Source organism: Lycium barbarum, chromosome 4, assembly GCF_019175385.1.
Source record: "Lycium barbarum isolate Lr01 chromosome 4, ASM1917538v2, whole genome shotgun sequence".
Lineage (NCBI taxonomy): Eukaryota > Viridiplantae > Streptophyta > Magnoliopsida > Solanales > Solanaceae > Lycium > Lycium barbarum.
Genome location: NC_083340.1, coordinates 14,144,686 through 14,165,744, shown reverse-complemented (window position 1 = coordinate 14,165,744; position 21,059 = coordinate 14,144,686). Strand labels below are relative to the sequence as shown.

Sequence of the window (21,059 nt, the reverse complement as noted above, 5' to 3'; positions counted from 1 at the left end):
ATCATTTCTACCTTAATTATTAATTGTGTTTATGTTTCAATCATTTAATGAATTTGAATAGATTTGAATTATTAAAAGTTGTAACAAAATATTTAAAGATTTCTACAAAATAGGTTGTTCACTAATTCCATATTTTCATCAATATCGTCATCGTCCACCATTATCAACTACCGCAATTGCCGCCCATCATTATTAACTACCTGTCACCACCTACCACCATACTCGGCCACAACCACCATCATTGTCAATGTTGTTACAATAACTATCCACAATTTACAATCATTAATTACCACCAATGACCAACCATCATTACCACAACAACCACCAATCATTACCATCAGTCACCACATTATATATCGACAACCACCATCATTATTCACCACCAACATTAGCTATCATTATCATCTACAGTGACAGGGCCAAAATTTTCACTAAGGGGGTTCAAAATATGAAGAAGTAAATACACAAAGAAGCCAAAGGGGGTTCAACATCGATCTACTATAAACACATAAAAAATAGTTTTAACCATGTATAAACTGTGTAATTTTCCGCTGAAGGGGGTTCGGATAAAACCCCTAGGCCCTTCTTGGCTCCGCCCATGATCATCCACCACAACTATCAACCTCCATCACCAACTACCACCATCGACTTCTACTGCAGACCATCATCACCATTAGTTACTAACCCACACCCCGCCATTAGCCAACATCAGTGCTAATCGACATCCACAATTACCATCACTAGCCATCATCTTCACCAACCATCGTATAATTTCTTAAAAATAATTTGTTGATATATACTATTAGATTAATTTAGTATTTTATTTTGTAACCATTAATTATTAATTAATGATATATTTTATACATTCAGGTGTTAGAAAAACAAACAGTCTAATTTATTTAGTATTCAGATATTAATATAACATCTTAACAATTCAGATATGTATTCAAATATCTAAATCTTAATGAAAATGCTTGATTGTCCATTTTATAGGTGTGGATTGACTAATTCTCATGCTAATCCAACTAACTCTTTTGATCTTTTTAAAATCAATTTTAAAATAATAAACGAGAATGTTAATATTGATCGCTTCATGATTTCTTAAAAGTCGTCTTGACGATGTTTAGCAAAAATTGAGTAAATATTTGACATTAAATTTGACAAAATATATTCGAAATTGTAGGACACGAACTTTATTCGGAAAAGTTTTGTGATAATTAAAAAAATTGTTAATGAAAATCGTTGTTTCTTTACTTGAATTACTACATATTCATCGAGTGAATAATGTCACGACTATTTCAAATATTGAAGTTTTCTATTTGTAACTATCATCAACAACAATATACCCTGTGTGTCCCACAAGTGAGGACCGGAAGGATAAAGCGTTCACGCATCTTATCTTTATCTATGTGGAGTAAAGAGACTGTTTCTGATAAATCTTCGGTTCATGAAAAACATTTTTCCAAAAACATATTCTTAATTACTGATTGTCATATTTTATTTACAAAAAGAAAATACACTCTCTGTCACAATTTGTTTGACACTTTTCGTTTTTCGAGAGTTAAACTTCTTAAGTTTGACAGTGTGTTTGAACATATAATCTTTAAATTTTTCAAAATAAAATTTACATATTTGGAAACTACATAAAAAATACTATAAGTCACCATAATTAATAACTTAAAATATGTAAAAGACATATGAAAAAATTACGGTCAAAGAACAACTTGTTTGACTCTCGAAAAGCGAAAAGTGTCAAACAAATTGGGACGGCGGGGAGTCCAGAACCTAAATAACTCAAGAAAAATCTAAAGTAACCAAAATACCCCAATGAAAAAAGAAGTTACATAAATATCTTTAACGCACTAATTAACTGTGTTATATCAAAGTGACTTAACATCCCACGTTAAAAATCGTTACCCAAGTTTTTTTTTTTTACAAATTACAATAGCGCACAATATTTTTGCGTTATGCAAAGCACCCCCACTCCCAAAAAAATTGGGGCACTCCCGAGATTGGGGTACTTTTGCATAACGCAAAAATAAATTGTGTTATTGTAATTTGTCAAAAAAAAAAAAAAAACAAAACTCGGGTAACGGTATTTAATGTGGGACATTAAGTCACTATTATATAACGTAATTAATTAGTTCGTTAAAGATATTTATGTCACTTCTTTTTTCATTGGGGTATTTTGGTTACTTTAGACCTTTCTTGTGTTATTGCTTGTTTCAGCGTACGTGCGTTGCACGTGTCAATAAATTAAACTGAAATGGGTCAAATATACCCCTGTACTATAAGAAAAGGGTTAAATATATCCCTAGTTATACTTTTGGTCCAAATATACCCTTCTCGTTACACTTTAGGTCCAAATATACCCTCTGTTATATTTTGGGTCCAAATATACACCTTCTCCGTGAAAATTGTCCATGGTGGACATGAAATATGATGTGGCACTGATAACTCGGTGAGGTGGACACCACATGGCATGCCACCCCAACCCATTACCCCTCTCTTCCCCTTCTTTTTCCACCACTACCATCTCCTCCCCCTCCATAACCTTTGCCACCATCAACACCACTATTTCCACCTTCACTAAGAGGACCAGCAAAAAAATTTAGAAAAAGGTTTCCTACTGGTAAGATAGAGAATATGCATCTCCACCTAAAAGTTCTTTGGAACACTTAAAACTTCATTTGTTTGATATCTTTATATATTCAGGCAAAATTAACTTTTTTGAGTTTTGACCAATGCTCAAATTTGGAGGTTTGGCAACTGCTTATTGCTTCTCTTTATTTAACATTAAGTACTGGATTTCTGGAAATAATAAATTAGTAAGGGCTGTTCAAACGCCATGCTCAGATGACTACCAGATCATAATTCCCTAACATATGAGAAGATTAGAGCAGTGTGATGGTTTGCTCTCACATTGCTGGGGACTCGGGTAGAGAAAAAGGCTCTTGAATGGAGTGGAGACACATCTTTGTGTTACTGGACTATTATTGGAGTATCATTGTGTTGTGGTAATTACAATTTTGATATCTATATCGTGTTTAAGAGAAGTGAACTACATTTACCATTAGGGTTGTTGTAGGCAGAGGGAGTGAAGGCGGTGATGGCGGTGCTGATGGTGGCAAAGGTTGTGGAAGGAAAGGAGATTGTAATGGTGTAAGAAGAAGGGGAAGAGAGGGGTAAATGGATGAGGAGGTGAGGTAGCATGCCATGTGGTGTCCACCTCACCGAGTTGTCTGTGCAACGTCATATCTCATGTCCAGCATGGATAATTTTAACGGAAGAGGGTATATTTGGACCCAAAATATAATAGAGGGATATATTTGGAGCCAAAGTATAACGAGAACGGTATATTGGAACCCAAAGTATAATGAGGGGTATATTTAACTTTTTTTCTCATAGTACAGGGGTATTTTTGACCCTTTTCCGTAAATTAAAAGTTGTACACAAAAAGAACAAAGTATATAAAATAGCGATGAACGTTGAAATAGATAAAACATTCATTTAATGACAAAATAATGTTATTATATTCATTTAGTTTTTGAATTATGTATAATAAATATTTAGATTTTCCTTCACTTTATTTATATATCCTTGTTTTCCACCGAGAGACAAAATTTTCGTCCACTCATTTCCTTTTACAATTAGGAGTCCTTCTTTTCTTGTATTTTAGTATGTTTACATATTCTTTTTTGCTATTAAATTTGGACGGAGCATGAAGGCTCTTAGCGAAATGTCCTTCGCGTTTTTTATCCTTTACGAAACATAATTCACATAGGACAAAATAGTAATTTTAATTATTTTTTTATTACTTAAGACTTTACAATCAACTAAAATTTTGATTATTAAATATTTCCTAATTTAAACTATTTAGAAACTCATATTATTTAGAAATTCAGAATCAAATAAATCATTTACTTTTAAAGAACATTTCCTTATTAGAATTGCGTAAAGTAACTATTAGCGTGTATGAGTAAGTTTCTTTTATATAGAATAGATAAATCTTAATTACAGAAAAAAAAAAAGAAAAAAAAAACCCCTCACGTTAATAGACATAATTTACTCAAAGTTAATCGACATATTAACTTTATACATTTAGTAATTATCTCTTCAAAAATTTAATATACTTTTAAAAAAAATTATACGATATTTAAGATTTTATTTAACATTTAGAACTTGAATTCAACAAAAAGAAGTATCTGCACTTTTGAATGGGGGATTTAAATATCCATACTTAAAGCTTTCTAATAACACAATTATTGTATAACAAAAAGTTTTACACATGTCAGCCCTAACTTATCTTTTTGGATGTTAGTAGTTTCATACATAAAGATTAAAAAATAACCACATGCAATCGTTATACAGCTTATCACCCATTGTGAAAAAATCATTTCAAGGTCGCAATGAAAGAATCTAATAAAGAATGCAATTCAAGAAAACTCAATACCCAAAGTCAATACATGAACAACGTATAGAAAACACTACCTCAATCTTTTGATCAGCTTCGAGTTTACAAGGAGTTTCAGTCTTGATAGATACGAAGAGATGTTCAATGTTTGTTAGGATTTATCTAAGTATTTTGAATTGCTAAATATTAGGAGTTCGCATATCTTTCAAATAAGGAATTATTTAATAGTCAAAACTCAATTAATTTCATATTCCAAAATATTAAGAAAATAATTAAGTAATTATTTCTAAATATCAGTAATATTAGGAAAATAGTTAAGTTTTCCAGATCACTAACGCGTACATCTTTCTTTTAATATTATCAACTTCAACATGGACAAAACAGTTCCTCTTTTTGTTTTTACTTCTTTTGCCTATTTTCTTCTTTAAACAACGTATATGAGTAAAATAATTTGTTAATGTTTGTAATGGTTAGGATTTTTACCTACCTTATAAAGGCTAAATATTAGGGAGAAAGACAAGGAATCCTATAAGGTTTTATTTATAGAATTTAATAACCAAGATTTAGTTGGTTTTGAAGTTCTAAATTTTAGGGGAATAATTAAACATCTATTCCTAAAATAAATTGAGGAAAAATAGTAAATGACAATTTTGTCTATTATAGAGTCTTCTAATGAAGGGCAAAAAATTCAATCAACATTTCTAAAGTCTTTCGTGCTTTTAATATAGTACTAGTCTCTATAAACATACAGTTACACGTTATTCTCTGTCAACCATGAGAAAAAATTGTTAGGTTAAGTTATTTGTAAACGATATCTTTTTTTATGAGATACAAAAATATTATTAGTTCATACCAATAATAGTTGTTTAAGATGTTTATTCACCACAAATATAATCCACATTAGGGATTGAGTGACCATATTTTTAATTTATTGTCATTACGAATATAGAAGTATTGAAAACATTACTCAACAAATTAAAATAAATTAAGTCATTTTTTTGCTCCTAATGTGGATTGTTATGAGAAATACGTTTGGTAGCATATTGGTCCATCAAAGTTCCATAAAATTTATAGAGGCTCAATTCTTTTCCTAAGTCTAGATGAACCTATATATGCTATTTTAATTAGCAAACCAAGAGTCATTAGTAACAAAAACTACATATATACCTCACAAGAAATTTGCTACTTAAAGGTATAGTTGATATAAGATTTGTCAAATACTTTTTCTTTAGCTTCTGATTTCCAACTAATGCATAAAAATCCATGAAAATAACCTCTCTTAATAACCAAGTTATGGATCCTCTCCGACAGCCTTATGGACAAACATTTAAAGCAACAACACAAGAAATTTGACTTCTAGACCAAATAGGATTTGTTTCTCAAACTGTAGCGAATTGGAGACCTCTCTCCTTGTTTAATTTAAATAATCAACTGATCGGATTGGGAAAGAGCTGAATTTTGCACAATTCAAATACTTGTTAAAAAAAGAAGTATGATTAGAACTTATTAAAGGGCATAAAAGTCGTTTAATATTTGAAGGATATTTTGGTCAACCAACATTTATATTCATGCTTTTAAAATAACTAGTCTCTATAAACGTGCAATTGCACGTTATTTCTAGTCAATTTCAATCACAGTAAAATTATTGGATTATATTATTTGTAATTATATATATTTATTTTATGAATTACGAAAATACTAAGTGTTAAATATTATAGGATTGTGTCTACTTAATACTTCTTTGAAATTGATGTCCCGTGTCCCGCGTTTGGAGTCCTTCAAAAAGAGTAACCGTCGAAATACAACAATTAATACACAATAAGATAATAAAAACTACAACATTTACATATTAAAATTAAAACTCTCAGCCAAAATCAAAAGAAGCCATCAAGCATAAATGATGTCCAAGTCATGAATACAAATTTGTCATAGTCACCGTCACCGAAAGTTTGTTTTAAATAAAACTATTAATTAATTTTGAAGTCCTAAATTATAACCTTATTCATGTGGAGTTTACTTTAGTACAGTGAGTCTTCAATCTTGTTCTCTCTTTTAAGATACAACACGTAAGCCAGTTAGTCTACTAAAATATGGTCTCATAATTAAGTAATCGTTTTCTTACACACTAAAAAACCTTCAATCACAACGATATCCAACGCAAATAGGCCACTGATTTGATTTTTCCTAATTTGGATGTGATAGCAAATTAAATACTCCTCTTTAACTAATTACGTACTAGATTAGAAATCAAAATTCAGAAGTCGTATTCGTTTTAAACTCTATTTTCAATTGTGAATTTTTTTTCATTTATCATAATAGCCCTTAGAAATATGATGATAGAATTAGACTAAAAAGGTATATAAGTCATTCAATATTTAAAGAATATTTTGATGAATTAATATTTATATTCAAGTTTTTAAAATAATAATAATAATATATAAGATATAAATATAGATAGTAATTATTATAGTCGTACTTAAATAAAATTGATTGGGTACTTAAATGTTTCCCTAACCGCAGCTGAGAAAGTCGCGAGGTGTGACACACCCTTGTCAACTACGCAATATGTTCGTCACTGTAATTCTATCCACTAGGCCCCACACTCCTTTTTTCACAATTTCTCCACTTCGTTTTTCTTCTTCATCATCATTATAAAGTTTTGTCTAATTTTTAACTTCTAATTTCCATTTCATTTCCTGGTTGACTTTCAACCCCTTGCTCCAAGCTAGGGTTTATTATTTTTTTCCCCAAACCATAGAGTAAAAAACCCTTCAAAATATAGGATTTTTTTTTTTATACTTGAATTAAAGAAGGAGAGGAAGAATTTTCTTGATCAATCAGTTCACATGGGTTATTACTACTTTGCCCCACTAATTAAGGCGTAAGTTTCTCTTCTCTGACCCTTTTGTACAATTATTTTCTTTTATCTATTTTCAGCTCATATCTGAATCTTGAAAAATAGAAAAAGGTGGGATTTTTGGGTTGTTGTGAAGGATAAAGATTTGTTCTTGGAAGTCTACAGAGAGAAGCAATAAATTGGGTGTTGAGTGTTTTGTTGGGAAACTCAATAAATACTCAGATTTCTCTGCTTTTTGGTTCATTTTGAGGAAAAGTTTTTGCTGATTTGATTTGGGGATTATACTGGTGTATGTTGCTATTACTGTTTCAAAGTTTGCAACTTTGTTTTTGGGACTTTCTTGGGTAGCTCTTTGAATTTGCTTAGAATGATTTCTGGAGGGTTGTTGTGTTTGAGACTTTGAGCTCAAGGTTAATGTGTTGATTGAAGTTCATTGATGGTTTGACAAAGAGAAGTTATTCTAGGTAAAGCAACATTTGGAGTTCTGTTACTGTAAACAAGTATTCAGATGGATAATCCGAATCGGCCTAACAATCGGAATCTTGATTATTTGGGTGTGAATAAACTTGGGAAGAATATAAAGAAAAGTCCCATACACCAACCCAACTTTAATAATGCAAATAGTGCTAATAGACAACAACCTCAACCTCAAGTTTATAATATCAACAAGAATGATTTCCGGAGTATTGTGCAGCAATTGACTGGTTCGCCATCTCAAGAACCTCAGCCTAGACCTCCTCCTCATAATCCACCAAAGCCTCCAAGTATGAGATTGCAAAAGATTCGGCCTCCCCCTTTGGCACCAATTAATCGTCCCCGAATTCCCATGCACCCCCCAGCACCGATGCCAGCCCCTGGTCAACCTGCAGGTGGTGTTGCATATAATAACAATTTTGCGAGGCCTCCTCCTCCTCCCCAGTATGGTCAGCCATCTCCCCCTATGTTGCCACCGTTTAACCCTGGTGATGTCTGGGCTAATACAGCTGAGTCTCCAATCTCAGCTTATATGCGTTACCTTCAACATTCGATAATAGATCCAGGGCCTAAACAAACACAAACACATCCTTCGTCATCCGGTTTACTTCCTAATCCTTCAATGCCACCTCTTCCATCTCCTAGAATGAATGGTCCGCCGCCACTCCTCCCATCTCCTAGAATGAATGGCCCGCCGCCACTCCTCCCATCGCCTAGAACAAATGGTCCACCTCCTCTCCCATCCCCGCGAATGAATGCTCCACATCCTCCTTTTCCATCTCCTAGGATGAATGGTCCTCCTCCACCTCTTCCATCTCCTAGTTTTTTTCCGTCCCCCACTTCTCAGTTCCTTTTGCAATCACCCACTGGCTTCTTTAACATGTTATCTCCTCGATCACCTTATCCGTTGCTTTCTCCAGGTGCGCAGAATGCTCCACCATTCTCTCCGAATTTCTCCTTTTCTCACATGGCTCAGCCTGGGATTTTAGGCCCTGGACCACAATTTCCCCCATCTCCTGGTTACTTTCCATTATCACCCTCGGGATTCTTCCCCATGACAAGTCCAAGATGGAGGGATCAATAGTGCTAGGAAAAAGCTACTGACTTTGGACAGCTCCAGTGACTGAATTTGGTTTGAGGTATTTCGTGGTGGAAATCTTCTCCAAATTGAAGCTTTATACCTGTTGAGATACAATGTACCCTAGCTAAACGTAAGAGGTCTTTTTAGAAATTTGTATTTATTTTTGTTCCTTTTGTTCATTATTATTTTGTTAACACACATTGCCATCTGTAGCTGATTTATCTCTTTATTCACTTAGTACTCGGCAATGTAGTTAATTAGGCAACTCAAAAAGGGCCGTAACTTGTTAGATGTTGTTTAAAGTGATCTATATGTAGGATACATGCAGGAAAGATTCTTGTATTCTTGTACTTTCACATTTGGAATCAAATACTTATAACTTTCTTCATCTTTTCTCCTTTCATGTGGATAACTTCTCATCTCATGATTTCATATTTTGCACGATGTTATCATTCTTTGTCGCCCTACAAGTTCTGTGCAGTGTTTATTCATCTTTCATGCATGTGTTTGTTTCAAACCTGGTATTATAATATTCAATAGGAAATTTGGAGTAGAAATGTGTTTTACCATCTAGTTTTTGCCAGAAGTTAGCCAAACCTAATTTAAATAAAAACCTTACTTCAAAAGTTGTTCTATTGAGCTTCTGAGTGGAGTTAAGCAGATCCATGAAGAATGCCTTGTTAACTGCCAAGGGAGAGGACAAATGGATCCACTTTTAGAATCTCCTGACTCCTAATAGTATATGTGTGAGGCAGAGGTTAGGGTGACGACATGACAAAATCAGGACGTAGACATGGTCAGGTAGCCTCGCAACCTCAAAGCATACGGCCGGACTTAAGTTCTGCAGTAAGCTGGGTTGTATTAATAGGTGATATCGTTCAGTGTTCAGTTCCATTAAAACATAAAAAACTATTTTTACCAAAGTAGACAAGCCATTTTTTTTATAGCAAAACATTTGGGTTTCTTGTTTTGACTCACTCTGGCAATGGCTTTTATATGTGCCCATTATTATCAGTGATTCAGTAATGTACTAAACACTCATATTATCGTATTAGCATCAAGTATGTATCTGTATTGTGCCAGTAGTTGGTCAAGCAACATGTATATGTCGACTGAATATTCGTGTTCACCCTTTTAGATAAGTCTAAGAGTTAAATATGTGAACCAAGATAATTGAATATCTTAAATGGTTGCACTTCGGAAGTTATTAGGGAGCTCATTTGTATCATTCCAGGCAAATAGAAGTTCGACAAGAGGTTTGAAGCTGATAGAAGGTTGGAAATGGGTCATGCTCATAATTTGGGATATGCACAAGAGGTGATATGTGAATGCAAAATGTGGAGATTTCTGTCCTGTACCTAGTTTGAGAAGTAGGGTGAAATCCAACGATTCTTTACATTTTCATGGATAGCTCTGAAATGCCCAAACCTTGAGAAAAACTACTTTCAGAGTGCAATGAGATGGCTGATAGCTAATTTGAGAGTGGGATAACTTCATTCTGGCTGGGGAATTTATGATTGGTCATCCATGCAAAGTTATTTTCTGTCCATTCCTTTGGAATTTGAAAGTTTGTCACTGCTATAAAGACCTCCTATATCTAAATGTTCGTTTTCTGGAAGAATAAGTTTGTGAGATGTGCAAAGTGTAGTAATCTTTAATGGTTGTGTGGACTGAAATGAATCGAAGATCTTTGCTTACTTTATTTTGTTGGACAAACCTAACCCCTATAACTAGTACTGATCATGTTTTGGACGTTATTAGTTCCTAGTCTTAGCATGATCAGTTTCAATGGAGCCAACATTTATACTTTTGTAACCTCGGATCTCCTTGATGCCTTTCTAATGAAATGACTTCATAAGAAAAGGGATAGGTAGCCTTAGAGCAACGGTAAAATTGAGGTGCGGCCCTTCCCTGGTTCCTGTTTGAATGCCGAATGCTCTGTGCATCGTGTTGTCGTTTAGTGATCAGTGGTTGGTGGCCATTATCATCTCTTTTATGAGAACCTAATGTAGCTAAAGTTGGTTATGAGATCAATTCAATATTTCCCTTTTCTCTTTAATTGCATAGTTAATTCTATATTTTCGGAAATTCATCTGTCTATATAGTGAACTTATAACTATTTACAACTCTACGACATTATAACTTACAAATATTATCAAACAGGTATGGCCCTTCTAGGATTTTATCGCAACTCTCTTTAGTTTTCTTAGGATTCTTAGTGTTTAAGATTCACGGGATCTGGTTATTTATAAGGTTGGTGGGTGATATACTACTGCCTGTGTCCAGACACACTAACATTTCAACATTCTCTTGGATCTGGTTGCTGCATCCTGTCTTTGATCAAAAACCGTAAGTCGTAGCAATAGAAGCTTTGCCTGGTCGCAAAAAACTTGAGGATCCATTACATTGAGGTTGTGGATTCAACTATGGAATGAGTGGGCTATGTTCTTCTTCTAGTCTTCTGTAGTAGGTGTGGATAACATTGTATTTATGGATGATGTGAGTATGTTACATAATATCGACTTACCTTGAGGTTATGGATGTGTAAAACTCCTCTTTTAGAATTTAAGAAGAAACTACTAGCTTTAATTGCACTGATCGTCTCCAATAGTGCGTTGTATTGAAATTTTGAGATAAGGGTCAAAAACACACTTGAACTATCACTTTTTCGATAGTTCAGGTAGGAAAAGGGAACAACTAATAGTTGAGGTGTGTTTTAATAAATAGTTGCTGATAGTTCAGGTAGGAAACTCACGAAAAAGTGATAGTTCAGGTGTATTTTTGATCATTAACTCTAAAATTTTAGAAGAAATTATTTAAAATCATTTGTTAAGTTAGTTGAATAGTGAGAACATCATATCACAGTTTAAAACTTGTATAGTTTAATGAATTTGACTTGAAAGTTTCCAGAGATTCTGTTAAGTATTCTCAAAATGGATAGTCCTTCATATAAATTGAGACAGAGAGAGTTGCAGAATTGTCTAATGGCTGGCTGCTGCTTCTTGCTGCTGAAGGCGGTTACAGGTAACACAGGTCCAGACCATTGAATGAGCTCCTTGACAATTTTTTGCCGGTTTAAGTAAGTGTGCTTAAATAATATAATTTCTTCCTAGGTTTTAGCTCATACGGTTGTCTTAGTAGTTCCGTAAGCCGATTTGCTTTTTCCCACTTGCATTGAATAAATTATTTCTTATGCACATTTGATTTGTGATTCTTGCACAACTAGCAAAAGAAAAATGCATTGGCGACTTGCTCTCAATTTCTTGTCAGCTGCCAAACTTGTTTCATATGAATGCTTTCCTCGTTTTGAGAAACTTTTTCTGTATTCATATAGAGTTTCATGCGAACTTTTCTTCATGGAAATTGCTATGGATTTTCATGAATTTGGTATAGTTTGTGTTGGAAGTTGACTCGGTAATCAAATTGCTGTATGAGTCCTCTGAGTCTATCTTGACTGAGCATTAACTCTTAATTTTTTGGTTTTAGTTGAATTTTTTTGAAGGACCAAATAGTTACTATAACATGTGTGCCATGATGGAACTTGGACCATTTTGCGTCTGGAGCCATGGACTATTTATTCAACATCAATCTACTCTTCCTGTCTTTTTACTTTCAAATTCTTCTATCCGAACATAACATGAAGGACCGATCATTCACGAACATAAATAATATTAGTAGAGGAACAAATATAAAATCACACGTTACAATGTCTATGAAATGTAATCATTTAGCAAAAACTATGAGAGACCGTGATTCAAATCCAAAGAGAAAAATTATTACTATGTATTTCTTTCCATCTGCTAAAGTTTGGTGGACAAAGTCATTTGGTACTTATGCTAGTGAAGATAGCGGGTATTTAGTGAAATAGTATAGGTGCACCCAAGTTGGTCTGTTGTCGTTATTAAAAATGGTAGTAATATTTGTTTAAGAACACTGGGATCAGAAAGCGGAATAAAGTTATACTACAAAGGAAATTTTGTCTCAGGTTTCAATCTTAATTAGGTTTTGACATACTTTATCTAAAAAAGAAAAAACTATCTAGGGAGCTAGAACTGTCTCTAGGTATTATTTCTTGGAACATCCTCAACTATAAAAAGAGGGATTTACAGTACTTCTATAGTTTTCAATACGTAAAATCTTATTCGAGAAAGTTTAGAGAATTCACACCTAAAATTAAATACGTCGACTCGGGGAGAACTGCCATTTTTATTTGAAACACTGGGGAGTATTTACTGAATTGCTGCCCCTTCGACCTAAAAGACGCTCGAGGAGAAAAGTGCAAAAAGAATCAAATGGAAGATTATTAGTAGTAATTTCTGGAAAAAAACAATAAGATCGTTAGGATTTTGTTTGGTGCAAAACTAGGCTCAAGAAAGACAATAAACCCTATTAATACCTTGAATCTTCAATGGTGTTTTAATTTTAATTTCCATCCTTGTTCGACACCTTCTTTGGGGTGCGACTAATCCGGGTTCGCGCTGAAAAGTCTCAAATTTAAAGCGCTTCCTATTGAATGCGACTTCATACTCAGGGTTCGAACTCGTAACCTCTAATTAAAGATAGAGGAACGCTCTACCATATCCTTTGGTGGGTTTAATGATGTTCTATACGACCTATATTTTGTAAGTGTTCAATATTTGGACCTTGATGTAACGCCATTAGTGTATACATAGAATTGTGCAGAGGGCAATTCGCAGGAATGCCCTTATTTTGGAGTGCTCTTTAATTTTTGGCCATTAAATTAGTGGTCTTTAATTTTTGTCCTTCACTAGAACTCCTTGATTTAAGATTCGAACCCCAGCTCAGTCAAAATTTTTTTAAAAAAAAACCCGCAAGGTAGAGTTTGGATTTGCTAGGCAGAGATTTGTCTGCAAAACTCTGCCTTCAGGCAGTATTTTGGCGAAAATCTGCCTGCATGCAGAATTTTGCTACCTTCCGGTAGAGTTTGCCTCAGAGCTCTGTCTGATCAGACAGAGTTTCTCTAAGGCAAACTCTACCTTAAGGCATATTTTTGCCTTAAGGCATGCCAAAACTCTGCCTTAAGGCCTGAACAGGCGTAACTTTACTACAAAATTCTGCCTTGCGAAATTGTCTTTTTTTTTTTTTACTGAGCTGGAGTTCAAACCCCTCATGGTATTAGGCGAAAGGGACAAAAATTAAAGACTAGTGCATTTGAAGGGCACTCCGCACAAAAAATTGTTGTGCAAATCCATAAAGTGAGAACGGTATGGTAGGAAATAGCGGTGGGCATGGTATGGTATATACCGATTACCATACCGAAACCGAATTTTTTTATACCAGGGTTTGGTATTATGGTATTTGGTATGCATTTTTAAAAAGTTTGGTATTGGGTACGGTATTTGGTATTTATAAATAATATACTGAAATACCGAATATCATACCGAAGTATATAGTTACATATACAATTCATATATATTAGTATTAATACCAAATTAATTGTTTAGATATTGAAATTTTGACTTATTAAACTTGATTGAAACGTCCTTTTTGTCTAATTGATTTACCAAGGGGGTTGGTTGTGCTTTCTTTTGAATATTTTAACATGTTTAAGGTGTTAGTACGATATTATTGAGACGCTTCTTGAATAGCCGAAGTCATAATTCTCTATTATATGAGTATACATAAGTTGAAGTCGAACAAACTATGGTTACCGATTTACCGTACTGTAAAATACCGAAATCGAACTTCAAAATACCGAACCATTATTTGGTATGGTAATGGTATAGTATTTTTAAAAATCGAAAACCGAAATTACCGTACCGAAGTTTCTAATACCGTATCATACCGTACCATGCCCACCCCTATTAGGAAAATCACTCGAGGGAAAGTCATACTTAAATTACGAAACGAGCCCAAAAATCCTAGTGGTGACAAAGGCAAAAACTTTCAATCAGACTTCTTTGATATTTTAGAAAAACAAGAATTCATTTAAATCTTCCATTGAATCTCTCATTAATATTTCGATTAGTAAAGTGTTACTAATTTAGTGAGACATATAAGGAGCGATAAAAGGTAGGTTTAGATAGTAAACACTTCTACATTTAAGACTATTATTTTTTTTATTATAAAGTGTGTGAAATCCTTTATTATTAAACGAGTTAAGCGAAAGGACTAAGAGCCTGTTTGGATGGGCTTACGCCTATAAGCTGTTTGCAGCTTATAAGCTAAAAAAAATAAGTTGAGATAGTTTAACTTATTTTTTTTTAGCTTATAAGCTGCTTTAGATAAGCTAAGTCAAATGGGCCCAATTATTTTTTTGAATTTAATTTAAACACAAAATAACTTTAAGCTGACCAGTCAAACACTCAAAAAAAACTTAAAATAGCTCATAAGCAATTTATAAGCCAATTCAAACGGGCTCTAACATTCACAAAACTTTTTGGTTTTATGTGCAGCGAAATGGATTCAATTTTCAGATAAGGGGGCACAATATTCAAAATCTGTTCTTTATCTTCACGACAATGTACTTGATAAATTGGCAGCACATATCTGTGCTCCTGATTTTTTTTTATCTTCACTGCGTTTTGTCAGCCTTGAGAGCCTTGAGCATGGGCCTTTATAATTTCAACAACTATTTCGATGCTGGAAATGACGTGTGGTGTCGTCAAAGTGTTGGTCTTGAATTTTTGTCCTCACTTAATAAAATTTTAAAGCATGACCTTAACTTGAAAAAATTTGTTGAGAACAATTTTGAGAAAAGGACCAAAATCATCCATAATGTTTGGGTTTGGATCAAAATCATACATATTCTTTCATATGGTGCACTAATAGTACATTATGTTTGCATAAGTGGTGCACTTTTAGTCACAATCCCAAATAAATTTAACGAAAAAGAACAAAAATGCCCCTGAACTTTTAGAAAAGGTATAAAAATACCCTTTATTCATCTATTTTGCTAAAACTACCCCTCAATTCAACTTTTTGGCTCATTTATTCCCCTTGACTAACGGACAACACTAATTTTTTTTTAAAAAAAAAATTAAATTGCACGTGACATTTTATTACTGAAAAATTGATTTATTCTTTTAAAAAGAAATCTGAAACCTTGGAATTTTTTTAAATTTGGACAACTTTTTTTTAACGAGTAAAACCTTGACTAACGGACAACACTAATTTTTTTTCTTTTCAAAATGTGAAAAATTGGATTTTTATAAAAATCTGAAAAAATTAAATTTTTTATGGAAAAACTGTGTTTAAAAAAAAAAACCAGAAAACTATCTTTTTTTAAATCTAGAAGAAAATTATGGAGTATTAGTTTTGCACATTTTACTTAAAAAAACAATCAGTTTTTCAGATTTAAAAATTGAATTTTCTAAAAAAAAAATGGGGTTTCCACCCGTTAATTTTTTTTTTCCAAACTTAAAAAAATTCCACATGTTTTAATGAAAATCCAATTCTGTTTTATATATATATATATATATATATATATATAAAAGGCTTACTGTTATTTGTAGAATAAGGAAAAATAATTTTTCAACATCCATTTCTTTAAAAAAACAAATGTAGTAAGCCTTTTATATATATATATATATATATATATATATATATATATATAAAACAGAATTGGATTTTCATTAAAACATGTGGAATTTTTTTAAGTTTGGAAAAAAAAATTAACAGGTGGAAACCCCATTTTTTTTTTTAGAAAATTCAATTTTTAAATCTGAAAAACTGATTGTTTTTTTAAGTAAAATGTGCAAAACTAATACTCCATAATTTTCTTCTAGATTTAAAAAAAGATAGTTTTCTGGTTTTTTTTTTTAAACACAGTTTTTCCATAAAAAATTTATTTTTTTCAGATTTTTATAAAAATCCAATTTTTCACATTTTGAAAAGAAAAAAATTAGTGTTGTCCGTTAGTCAAGGTTTTACTCGTTAAAAAAAAGTTGTCCAAATTTAAAAAAATTCCAAGGTTTCAGATTTCTTTTTAAAAGAATAAATCAATTTTTCAGTAATAAAATGTCATGTGCAATTTATTTATTTATTTTTAAAAAAAAATTAGTGTTGTCCGTTAGTCAAGGGGAATAAATGAGCCAAATAGTTGAATTGAGGGGTAGTTTTAGCAAAATAGATGAATAAAGGGTATTTTTATACCTTTTCTAAAAGTTCAGGTGCATTTTTGTTCTTTTCCGTTAAATTTATTTGGGATTGTGACTAAAAGTGCACCACTTATGCAAACATAATGTACTATTAGTGCACCATGTGAAAGAATATGTATGATTTTGATCCAAACCCAAACATTATGGATGATTTTGGTCCTTTTCTCGAACAATTTTTGTTGTCCATCAAGCATTTTTGTCTATAAAGCAAAACTTGTGGTCAATTGAGCAGGTTCATTGTATATCCTAAACTTCTGTCTTGTAGGCAAAACTAATTTATAACTACAACTTATGCCCGGTGAGCAATAAAAGCTTTACCTAGCAAATTTTCAGAAAGCGGAAGTTGTTGTTTAAAAGTTTTGTTAAATGGGGCCAAAATATCAAGATCACCCCTTATGAAGTCCATTTGTGAACTTAATTACTACGGGTGTACAAAGTAAATCGACAAACCGCACCAAACCGATAAATTGAAAAAAAAAATCGACTAGTGGTTTGGTATTGAAAAAAAAAACGGATCATAATTGGTTTGGTTTGGTTTTAGCTAAAAAAAAGTCAAACCGAACCAAACCAACCCGACATTACATGTATTCAATTTTTAAAATATTTTATACATAAAAATATTTATTTGTAATGTAATTTATAAATATTTCTTAAATTATTTCGTAGTTTTTTTTATCTATTATCATATTATTCAAGCTTGAATTTAGAATTTTGAATGTCAATAAGGTTTATATCCTATGGATGTTAGTAACTCATATAAAGTCCAAATCAAAACCAACTCAACACTAATACTAACAAAAGAAATTCAATTTACCACTAGGAATGATAATAATGTTGGATATCTATTCTTTAGTTTTGCATAATTGGTTTTGAGAGTGAAAATACAGAAGTTTTTTTTCTTGTCACGTAATTAATACTTATTAGCCGTACTTATTTTAGCATGACTTAGTATTTTTAGATTATGGTCATTTTCTTTATGGCTTATTAATTAACAATATTTATTTTAACCGATTTTATTATCTTTTGTTGAATATTTTAATACAATGTCATCACTCTTCTCACATTTTGTGTTATTTTCTTATGAAACACCTTAATTATATAGTTGTATCTTACGAGGACTAAAGAAATATTTGGAGTAAAAGTTATATGTTTTGTATCAAGACTATTCCGGAAAAAAAAACCCCGAAAAACCCGAGAAAACCTGAGGTTGAGAAACTCGAATTTTATTGGTTTTGTTTGGTGTATAGATTTAAAAACCCGACGCAATTGGTTTGGTTTGATGTTTAAAGAATCCGAACCAACCCGGTCCATGTACACCCCTAATTACTACTATATTTGCTTCTGGTCGTTCGTTTACGAAAGGTAAAAATTAACCATAGTTATTTGTTTTTAAGAACATAGATTTTATCCGAGAAATGAAATTAATATACTCCCTCCGGTCACTTTAATTTGTCCACTATATCAAAATAAATTTCACTTTTACTTGTCCACTTTCGCATATCAAGAGAAGGACAAACTTTTTTTCCTTGTTTTGCCCTTAACATTTAATTACTCATTTTGAAATAATTTTTCAAATTATTAAGACTAAACACCAATTAATATGAGTATTATGGTAAATTATATACTTCATTTATTAATTCTTAAGTGCGTGCAAAATCAAAAGTGGATAAGTAAAAGTGAACGGAGGAAGTAGCTCTTTTAGCCCCTCAATTATTGATTAACTCTGAGATTAGTCCTTGTCACGAGGTACATTTAACCATCAACTAATTGAAATGTGTGTGTTTTATCTTTTATGTAGGAAACATTTGAACTAATTTTATTGTCAAACATGGAGTAATAGTACATGCTTAACATAACACATGAGTAAATAAGTGGTGGATTAATTAGTAATCATGATAAATTTGTGAATATTCACAAACAAAGGGATCAAAAATGCACGTCTCAATTAGTTGAAGGTCATATATACTTAGTCAGATATCGCACAGATTAAAATCGAAATTTATCAATTATTGAGGAATCAAAAGCGTTTTTCTGAAGAAAAAAAAAAGTATGTTTGTAGTAATTTTCACTTTTGAATTCTCATTCTTGACTATCTTCCAATTGTGTTAAATTAAGGCAGAATACATCGATAGCCTCTTAAACTTGCAAGTATATTTCATTTAGACTCTCAAATTCACTGCTAAAAAGGGGTCAAAACCGACGGACTAGATCGAATTTTTTGATGAAAATTGACCCAAAACGGACAACCTAGACAATGACGATTTACAGTGGACTACGTCGATTTTAATCGAGGGACACCGTTGGTTTTGTTAAATTATTTCACTTGACTTTTGTTTAAAATCAGATATAAAAAAAATCGAGGGATTCCCGTCAAATTTTAAGAAACTGAAGGACTCCCTTGGTTTAAGTCCCTCGAATTTATAGAAGTGATAAAAAATGAAATGTAGCAACAGGGAAGCGAACCTAATATGGACCATGACTTTGAACAATTTTACAACTAGACCATTCAAGCTCTTCAATTAATTACTTCCTTTCTTTTTATTTTTGTCAATTGCAGTTTTGCGCTTTACAAACCGATGACATCCGTTAGTTTTCTAAAAAATTTTTTAAAGTAAAATTTCTATATAATTTTCGGGCATTTTTCAGTGAAAAAAAAACCAACGGAGGACAATCGGTTTTCAAAAAAGTCTCTCGGTTTTCTTTAAAAAAAGTTTTAAAAATAAAGTCGTTGAAAAACTGACGTAGTCCCTTTATTTTGTCTGTCGGTTTTCCGAGTTTTTTTTAGTAGTGACTACAACATGTTTCTATTTTCACTGGGTTGTTGTTGTTGTTACAACATGTTTCTATTAGACACTTTCGACTCAATATTTTGAAAAAGCTTTTGCGCGCATTCTCAAGCACTCACTACGTAGATAAGTTAACTACTTAAAATATGTTACATCCTTTAATTATACACATGTCTCAATAAGCTGTAAAACGTTATGCATGTTCCAATTGATGTTGATTGGTATAATTAAAGGAGAAAGACATATTTATGTGATTAACTTATATCTACGTAATGGACGTTTGTGAACACGCGCAAAAACTTTTCCAAAATATGAACCAGAAATGTATAATAGGAACACTTTAATTATCATGTGTTCATATACTCAATTGAAATATGTCGTACTTCGAGTATCAAACTGAAATTTACTGGCAAATTTAAGATCTATCAATGTATTTATTCAACCGTAAATTAAACTATGACTTAGAGTGACCTAGTGGCATCTTGAGTAGTCAACCTTATAAAGAAACTTTATGGACTTATGTATTTCTCCTTCTGTTTCATATTAGTTGTCACATATTTCTATTTAAAAGTCAAACTTCATGAATTTTAACTAGCATTTTAAGATAGATATTTTCTATCATATTGATATGAGAAAATTGTGTCTTATATTATTTTTTGTTTACTCCGAATTTGGATAATCAATTAAATTTGTGAGTGAGGTATAGAATATGTGGTTGTGCCTTAATCTATTTGATAGAAAAAAAGAAATATATAAATATGCTATGGAGAAGCAACTGATAATCAGAGGTTTGCTATAGATTTATATGTCTACTAATATGAGCATCACTTGATTGAATAAATTTAAGAGATGAACACAATAAATTTGGACCGAAAATCAGATATTTGGGAGAGAGAGAGAGAGAGAGTTTATATATTTTTTGCTATTACAAGAGTTCTTGATATGAGGAGGCCAACCCCTCAAAAGTGGGCAATGGCCCTTATTTATAGTGTTGCTTCATGGGCTTCATACAATATGAGAAACTAAAAAAAAAAAAAAACTCTGCAGTGGATTAGGTTGGGTTAGGTTGGCCGTAAGGTCTGACACCCGTACGATTGGCAGTTGAACATGGAAGGACGTTATCGATGCGTGGCAGCCGCGCAACGGATCTCCCGGACCAACGGCCACGATCAAACGGACTAACGGACTAACGACCTTGACCAAACGGAGGAATGGCCACGATCAACTCGGCTATGGGAAAACCCGGACCAAATAATGTCCTTCCCACTTGTCACGACCCGAAACCCACCCTGGACGTGACCGGCATCCGACGTCACGAACAACATCG

At 32.6% G+C, this 21,059-nt stretch overlaps 1 protein-coding gene across 1 annotated transcript; it reads left to right on the top strand.

The window, feature by feature from the left end:
* The first annotated feature begins 7,288 nt into the window (after nucleotides 1-7,288).
* On the top strand, nucleotides 7,289-9,214 carry LOC132635285 (protein HAIKU1-like). The gene has a single exon (XM_060351614.1). It carries the CDS (start codon nucleotides 7,780-7,782, stop codon nucleotides 8,827-8,829), a length of 1,050 nt encoding a protein of 349 aa, XP_060207597.1. The 5' UTR covers nucleotides 7,289-7,779; the 3' UTR covers nucleotides 8,830-9,214.
* The last annotated feature ends 11,845 nt before the right edge of the window (nucleotides 9,215-21,059 follow it).